This window comes from Alligator sinensis, unplaced genomic scaffold, assembly GCF_000455745.1.
Source record: "Alligator sinensis unplaced genomic scaffold, ASM45574v1 scaffold284_1, whole genome shotgun sequence".
NCBI lineage: Eukaryota > Metazoa > Chordata > Crocodylia > Alligatoridae > Alligator > Alligator sinensis.
In genome coordinates, this window is record NW_005842105.1 from 758,350 (window position 1) to 767,564 (window position 9,215).

The 9,215-nt window shown below is 42.2% G+C and overlaps 1 protein-coding gene across 1 annotated transcript in view; it reads left to right on the top strand.

Annotated features, from left to right (window-relative positions):
* The first annotated feature begins 45 nt into the window (after positions 1 to 45).
* Positions 46 to 9,215, top strand: part of MEMO1 (mediator of cell motility 1) — a 50,527-nt gene continuing 41,357 nt past the window's right edge. Inside the window, exons 1-2 of the mRNA XM_025205142.1 lie at positions 46 to 4,443; positions 5,523 to 5,591. Of these exons, the coding sequence (XP_025060927.1) occupies positions 4,356 to 4,443; positions 5,523 to 5,591 (157 nt within the window). The 5' untranslated portion in view covers positions 46 to 4,355. The remainder of the gene's footprint in view (positions 4,444 to 5,522; positions 5,592 to 9,215) is intronic.

The window sequence follows — 9,215 nt, forward strand, 5'->3', positions numbered from 1 at the left end:
ACCGGGCGGCCCCGGCCCAGGCCCGGCCCCGTGCATGCACCCCGCTGGGGCCCGGCCGCTGCCCTCGGGCGCTTTGCTGCCGTCTCCGGGCTCGGCTCCGCCCCGCCGCTGCCCCCCGCCGGCTCCTGGCTCCGGGGCGAGGGGGCAGGGCAGCGATGCCAGGTCTGAAATCCGAAGTGATCGGCTTTGCTGAAAAAGTGTGCAAATAAGTCGCCGTCTTCTGTACTTGATCTTGCTCCCTGTGACTGGGTCTTCGAAGTGGACCCCAAAGTCGGTTAAGACTCCCTGAGAGTGGTGTGGGTTTTGCCTGTGCTGCATCAATGAGCTGCCTCAAATGATCGGGGTTTTGAGCGCTTTTCCTGTTGTTGATTGTACAAGGGTTGAAATTATCACATAAATACAAGGCCGGGCACAGGCATGAACAAATCAGGCAGCCGCCTGGGGCCTGGATACAAAGAGGGCCCAAAAATGGTGGTGGTATTATTATTATCTGTAGTGAAGGGGGGCCTGATACTAAAAGTTGGTCAGGGGGTGCCTAGAGTCTAGGTGCGGTGCTATATAAATAAGATAGTTACTGTACACCTGGCAATGCTGGAGCAGGGTGCTGTTGCCGGCTCCAGGTGCCTTTGCACCTGTGGCACGGCCCAAACTTGGTGCCTCTCCTTCTGCCGCTTTGCCTTCTCTCTCCCCTGCCACATGAGTCCTGCCAGAGTTGGGGACTCCCTTTGCTTCCCAAGCTGGTGGATTCCCCACCAAGCACTGGGTGGGAGACAGCTGTCTGCAAAGGACTGACCTGTCACTAAGGCCCCCACTGGTTTTTCCAACCATTTTGCTGGAAATGAAACCGCATGAGACTGACCGTGTTTTATAGAGACAAGATGCTGGCTGCCCAGGTTCCCCTCTGTAGCAGGCTCAGGAGTTCTATCTCTGTTAAGTGTCGGGGTTCATGGCAGTTTTAGGAGGAGTTTTGATTTATGGTTTAGATAGGGATGGCCCTGCCTCAGGCAGGGGATTGGATTTGATGGCCTCTGGAGGTGTCTTCCAACCCAACCGCCCTATGATGTGGGAACTCGCAAGCAGATATTTTACACTAGCTTCTTTTCTTCTTAATTGGTACGGTAATCCAGAGCTGAAAAACGTGTGCAGGATTTTAAGAAAATGTGCTTTAAACTCACAGTGAACATAAGGCTGGTGATAATGCAGGGTTCTTGCATCTAGATCCAAGGGTCTTGTAGCCCAGGGGAGATGCCACATTGGAGTTCTGCTCACAGTCCTCGCACCTATGTTTAAGAAAAATAAATTGTTCTTCTGCTTCTGTGTATGGCACGTTTTTGATGGCACAGCAGAGTAAAATCAAATTAAATTAATTGTTTCTTTACGTTAACCTTTTTGGCCTTTTGAATAAGTGTGGGACTGTAGATGTAGGATGCTTTACTCTTCCCCTCTGTCATCCAGCTCTGTAATGTTCGTTCTTTGTGCACCCCGAGCAGAAAGGAAGGATTCTATCTCTGGCTTCTCTTTCTCCCTCGTTTAGTGGTGTTAATGAAGTGCTGAGCCAGTCACTGAATGTTGCTTCTGCTGACTGCCCTATGTGGAGGAACAGAATAAGAGAGAAAAGTAGATGTGAGATGAGAAGGGGAGAGGAGAACTAAGAGACACAAGAAGTGCTGTCAATAGCTTAGTGACATATCGGCATATGAAATGGAGCTCTATCATGTTCCTTTATGGAATGTCAAGGACTTGGATATATCTTGTATTTGTTTTAGCAGCCTTTTTCTTAAGGGATTTGCCTCATAAATCTGATCTATCAGCCACAAGAAAGATTGCTATGATGATAAAATCTTCATGGAATTGGAGCTGAAGGGTGGGATGAGCAGAAAGATTGTGAAAGGTCTTTCTCATTGTCAAGAGAAGGAAGGGAAGCTCTTTTTTTTTGTTTGTTTTTGTTTTTTATTTAAACTGAATTGGACCGTAAAACCTATTCTGGCATATGAGCAAGTGATAATTCTTTCCCATCCCCACAGAAGATTCCTCAGGGATCCAACTTCCATATCTTTTAACATGCAAATCCAAAGGATCGGAGGAAACAGATGAGTGGAGAAGCAGAAATATAAGATGAACAACTTGACTTTGGTGAAGAAGCTTGTAACTCAGTTTTGTTTCCTATAACCATCTGCCTATTCATCTACTGTTTGGTAGTAATCTTTCAGTTACAGACCTTTGGAGAGGTGATCCACTCCAGACAGGAACAATGCTTGAATTATGTCTAAAAATGATAACATTCTGTAGACTTGCCCACTCTAGGTGTCTAGGTAGACCTGGGCCCCGGGTCTACCTAGACACCTAGAGTAGTAAATGACTTGAATAAACATACAGCTTCAGTCTTCCATTTCCTAAACACACATTGAGACAGACAACATAAGGCTTCATGGTAATGGTAAATTCCCACACTCCCCATGCTGTATTCAACCAAGTGAAATGGACTGCTGCCAGTTCATTCATACTATTTGATGAAATACATTATTACCTACAAAAACCTCAAGCCTCTGAATGAGTTGGAGCAGGGTGTCACCTTTAGAAACTGTCCCTGTCTTCTTCCTGATTTAGATTAATACGTCTAATAACCACCCCTGTGGACATACTGCACATATCTTTCCTTAGTACATGGATTTCCAGTGTAATGGTCATACACTTCAGTTTTCTTACTCTTGTATAATACTGGACCACAGCTGCACAGTTGGGGTGAAAAACATGTCTTTACACAATACAGTTAAAGCTTAGTAATTATAGCAGCTGGTGGAGGCTCATGGTTGTCTCTCTACTGGTTCAGTGTGTGCATTTTGGTCAGACTGTACACCCCAGTGAACTATGTATTTTGTCTAGTTCTGATTTTTTTCCATCCAATTCTTTGTAGTAAAGGCATCCAAAAATACTGCTCCACATACTGTTGTATACGTCCCTGAATAGGGTTAGTAAGGACAGCTAGATAGAATACCTCTCCAAACGTTTCTTAGGGAAAAATAAGCAGAGTACTCAATGAAGGCATATAAATAGTTGTGATAGCAGAAGAGCTGCTCGAAGAAACCAAATCATGTTACTTGTAACCAGTTAAGGTGACTGTTTTTAACTAGGTAAAACACAAACATGTTTAATGGTGTGTTGTGTGTAGAGCACTCACATTTTTTTCTCACTTGAAGTTTTTTTTTTTTAAATGAGCAGAAGAAAATTGAGGGCGAAGGGTTATGTATTCCAACCAGAGCTAGACATCTTACCTCATAAAAATGAATGAAGTGTGTGGAAGTAGAGGTCATAACTCTCAGAATAGCAAGAAAGCTGCCGTTTGTTTGCCTGCCGGCAGGGTACTTTAATTTCATTTGGTTTGGTTTTTGGGACACGGGGAGGCTTTTGGATGCTTGTTAAGGAGGGCTCAGCAGAACTGAAGGGGAAAAAAAAAAATGGGAGTAAAATGGTTATGTGACCCCTGCTGACTTGACTCAAGTTCTTATCTAATATTTAGATGCAAGTCCCATGCTGTCCACACACAAGCCCTTACTGTGATTTCTGTGGTCTCTGAACATATGCCCTTAGCTGGGTAAGCAAAGTTACAGCATAGATTCCATTAATGCAAGCTCTTAATTCCCCTACTTTGCAGTGAGGATGCAGTTGAAGTACAGGTTATGGAATTCAAACTGGAACTCCTCCAGTGCCTTTCCATAGTTCTCCAGGCATAACAGCCTTTCTGTTTGCTTCTCACTTTCATCCTAGGCACCAGAAGCCACCTGTGGCTTATGTATACTTGGTCAGCATTTAAATTTCTTGCTTCATACTACCAGCTCCATTTTTGTACAGAGCAGCTCACCTCCACCTTTATGCACTAATGCCCCAGAGACCCTCATCCCAGCATTCTGCTATCTTGCCAGATGTTTGCACCATGGTTCTGATTGTCCTCTGATGTGAGTGTATGAAGGAATGTGACTTCCGGAAATGTACCTTGAAATGCTCACATAAAGATGCTGCTTTAAAAGAAGCTGGAGGAAGAGGGCATCAGGTGAATGGCAGCCCCATGTTGGGTGTAAACTAAAGGCTGCAAAGGCACATATTGCAAGGATGCCAACTAAATAGATAGCATGTCCTTGTAGTGGACATTTGGGGACAGGTGGATGGGGAGTTAATTCCTAGGGCAATGTGGAGTGTTCTGTCAAAGCTTGTTATCATGTTTGACAGACTTTTAAGGCAGCAGGGTCTGATTATTAGATGAGGAAACAACAACTGGAGGCAGCAGAGGAGGGAACCTTGGTAGTGAGGCACGGATCAGAAATGGACCTTGGACCTGGAACAGGCCATGTGGCTAAAAGATGCTCTCGGACCAAATTTCCTGGCTGTTCTTGGTGATAGCCCCCAGGAATGGATCGGAGAGGAAACCAGCATCAAAGCCAGAGCCAGGTAAGACAGCCACTACTTTTGTTGTGGAGGAAATTGCAACATAAGTGAGAGGGTTGTGCTGTTTTATAATCAATCCAATTATTGTTATGGATGGTATTCCATGCTGTGGTGTAGCTTTGTTTGCAATTGAAGGTAGAAGCTGTTCACTTTCCTGGCTTCCTTGTCTACCCTCTCCCACCATATATTATCCAAGATGGGCTCCAAGCAGACAAAAAAATTAAATGTACACCTAGTACATTATTCCCATTAAGACATGTAATAGGTTGCTGTTGTCACATTTATTCAAAGTTGGGATTTCAGGCTTAACAAGCATCTAGAATCCAAATGCTGGCTCCATTTATAACTGTTATAGTTAGTAGCATTTAAAGTGATGTCCCATATAGAATGTATTATAAGGCTTGCTGGCAGTATTGAGTGGAAAAGTGCCTTGGTGCTTGGCCTCCTTTATGTTCTTGGGTCTCAGTACACTGTTATGACAGGGTTGAAAAACCCTGGAGCTTGTTCAGATATCTGCTGCTGGTTCAGCTTTCTGTTAATGTTTCATAATTTCTGGCTAATAGTGCTTAAGAATTTCTGGTACAGGAGAAATTCAAGACAGTCAGTGAGATTCTTGGGCAAAAGAATCTTCCCAGGCCAGCTCCTCTATTTACTAACCTTCTCTGGTCATTCATATGCTTATTAGTTATCAGCCAATAAAATAATGGGTTGATACATACAGCTAGTTTTCTGTGGGAAGTCCAGAAACATTCTTATATTTTGCGGTCTGGGACCTCCAGCAAATTAACATCCTCCAGTGCTACTGTTGCTGATAAGAGACCACTGATCTAATGGCCAACCAGAGCCACAATGCTTTTACAAAAAAAAAAAAAAAAAAGAATTAAATATTTATTTATTTATTTATTTATTTTTTGACTCTGTGAACTGGTAAATTGGAATACAGTTGTTGCTAAACAAGTAGATGTGTAGAGATGAGCTAAAAGATGTGAAGTAATGAGTATCATTTTGTGGGCTTGTAACAGAACTGCATCTGTCTCTACATTCTTTCTTAAATATAACTTCCTATTTCATTGTTTTGGCAGGAGCTTCCACCTCTGCGGAACCAATTCAGAACCCCCATGCTTCTTCTGGAGAAAACCCTAAACCTACAGGTGATGGGGGGGCGGGGAAGAGGATCAGGGACAACCAAGAAATGCGGAATGACTTTGGCACAGCTTAGATAAGCATTTTAAGCTGTTGAAGTAACAGTTTCTAACTCCTCTACTTGCAGCAGATGAAGAACAAACTTACTGCAGACTCCCTCGAACACTAATATCAGCTACAAAAGGAATGGTTGCTTTGGCCAGCAGGCTGTAAACTTATATTTCATGATATCACATGTCAGATGCACAGTGGACACTGGATAATTCTGCTGGCAGTCAGTCTGTGCACTCCTGGAATGGAAGCGTATCTGGGAAGATGTACCGTGTTCTTTCACACTCTGTGCTTCCTTCAAGTAAAGTGAATAGATGTGCTGCTGATGTGCAGTTTCATTATTTGGGTGATGGCATGGATTGGGGCAGGTAACATGGTGTTATCATCTGGCATCTGGGCTGCCTGTTTTGATTCTTGGAGTATTCTTGTACTATTTGGGTATTCCAACTTTATAATAAAAATGTTTGGCTATAACTTCCTGTCTCAGATTTTCCCCAAGTACTTGCATGATGCTATAGCAGTAACAAAGGTTTTAAAAAGACATTTAGTCCAGAGTGGAAAAACCGGTGTGTGTATGGAAGCATTACATAGCATCATATTTCCCCATTCGTTTTCCCTTTGCAATGCAAATATATAGGCATACAAGATGCACTGTTATTTCTGTTGTTGTCTTTGACTCATTCTCAGTTATCAGAGGTGCATTCTTCCATTTGCAGTCCAGTACAAGCAGATAAATAGTGTCCATTATCTTCATAAATGTAATGCAGAATGCCAAAATAATATCACAGGCATTGGGCTTAGCAGCACTTTAATGGGTCTGTAGGCAACAGTGTTCTTGCTTTGTCACCCAGGTGTGTTTTATCAGTCACAATTGTAATAAAACACACCAGTATTCTATCTGCTGTTCTTATCTTGATGTGCAACTTAATTAGGGCACAGAAACACTAGTGATGCCCTTATTCCTCCCAAATATGGTTCCTTCTTGTCCAAACAAGCAAGCAGCAGATCTTCTAAACACCCTACTGGCGTGCACATTACTGGTGCATCTCATGATGGTGTTTAGAACTTGTTTATCATTAGGCAGGCCTCAGTCAACCTGAAAAATTAGTATCCATTCTTGTTCCTATGCTTGTAATAGGCAGATTTGTGGTCCAAATAGCACCACTACAATTTAGAAATCCCAACTGTTGTTTCAGAACTTGTTGTGATTTACCTATGGGTAGAGGATGCTGCTATAGCAATAACCTCACATAGCAATGTGTCTACATCAACAGTTGGCTGACCAACACCAAACTGGTTAACGGCCTACCTGTAACAATCTGAGGTGGTCCGTTTCTGGTAACAAGCCCATTTGTGGTCTGAGATGGCTTTCATCATCCACATATCTGGTGCTGTAGTGTCAGGGCAAGTCTCCATAATTCTGTGGTCATCTTCCTCATGTGGATGCGGGTTATGAAATGTCTCTTCTCTATGCCTGGGGCCCCCTCTCTGGAACTGCTGGTCAGCATAGAGGGAATATACAGTGAGCACAACTACCATTCTGCCATGTAAACTTGCATGGTTTTCTTGCCCAGAGATGCTGCTTCCACCTTCTGAGTGTCTTCCACTACTTTTTAATTTCCTTTGTCTGCAATTTGCTGTGTAAAACAGTGAATCCAAAAGCAGACATTGCTCATCTCATTGTGCTGGACCCATGCCCTTTCTATAGCTGGGATAGGCAAGAATGAATGTGTACAGCTAGAGCCACTTCTAATCTGCCACATTGGACTAAAACATGTCTACAGACAAGCTTGAAAAGGATGGACAGGCAGTTCCACAAGCATCAGGTAACAACCACTAGAGCAGTTTAATTGCTTGAGTATTGAGGAGATTGAGGTACACCCTCAGAATTTCAAAATGCCTTACAACAGCATCCGTGTAAAAGCAACTATTTAGGTGCAGCTTGCAGCATGATGCTTGTGGTCTTGACCAGCTGGGGGTAGGCTCCATATTGACTGCAGTGAAAAGCAGAAAAATGAACATGGTGGGTTTGCTAATCCCATGACTCTTTCAAAAGCAGCATTAAGTTGTCACGATGAAGTAGATGACACTGTTGGAGTTTGTGCTGCTCCTAGGGCTGTGGACTTCTTCAGAGAATTTTGATGTTTGTTTCAGTAAAATTTTCAGTTTGTCTTAAACTTGACCTGCTCTAAGCCTAGAGGAAATTCAGAGCCATCTGGGAAACTGGTATCATAAAAGAAGCTGGTTAATAGTTATAGATGTAGTTTCTGTTCTGAAAAATTAAGTCTGAAGGTGAGTGACAGACAGTGGGAGAAGGGAAATGAATTAGGCCATCATGTTTACTTTATTAAGAATATATTGCTTCTAGGAAGAGTTCCTACTCCTACCCTGTCTTTTTCCCCCCTGCTGAGCAGCCTGGGTTGTTCAAGGGCACTTACCTGACACAGCCCTTGTGTTCTAGACATGCCCTGAGGTGTACAAGTAACAAGTTCTGCTTCACAACAGAATCCACTTTTCTTGCCTGCTCCATAACTTAATTTATTTTCTTCACGTTTTAGCAAACCTAGACTTCGCTTTCATTTCCATCCACTCACCAAAGATTAACCAGCACTCAGTCTGCATAGCTATTCACTAAGGAAGTCAATGGCATACTCATGTAAGGGAAGGTTTTGTTGTGTAGTTTATAGGAGATTTTTGGTCTGACGTCTAAATACATGCTTACTAAATGTAAATCAAACTGAAAATAAATATGCTTTAGGTTACGAAGGGTCTAGTTTAATAATATTACTGACCATGCCAGATGTAGGATTGGTTATCAGTTTAAAATTTATAATGAGAAGTACTTGGGTGTTTTGAGACATATATTTCAGTATACCATTCAGACTATATATAGATACTGAATAAAGAATTTCAGAAAGTTCTTTAAATTACTTCTAGTTCATTAATTGCTCACCATTTTAGAATTGTAAAAACAAAACCACTGAACTGTAAGATTTGATGCCGTATTACCTAAGTCTAGTACATTAAAGAATAATACGTAAGAGACCATCCTTATCCAGTACCTTTTTGTAATTTTCATTTCTACCAATAATCCCAGGCAGGATTTAAAAACAAAAATTTGTCTGTCATTCATTATTCTCTAGCTTATGCAGATTGCTAGAGAACATAAAATAACAGATCACTTCTATAGCATCAGGAGACCAGATGGGGAAAAGAAAATCCATTACCTGTCAAACTTCAAGTTAGAAATGTTGGGTCATGCTTACCTTGCAAAACAGCCACAGATCACACATTCATTCATTCCCCTAGGTTCAAGATCCAAAAAACATGGAAGAGGAGAAACCCTTATTTTGCAAAATCTCTTGAAAGTTTTCAGATTTTGAAATAAGGGAACAGTAAACTGTAATTTAAAATTCATCCTGACATGCTTATATTAGACTCTGGGTGGTGACTACCAGTTTGCTAAAAAGTTTATGGGAACATACTGTTATCCATTATGTTATGCTAGGGGTTGTCAACTGGGGGTACTCAGACCCTAGGGGGTACTTGAGAAGGCCTTAGGGGGTATGTGCAGGTGGGTG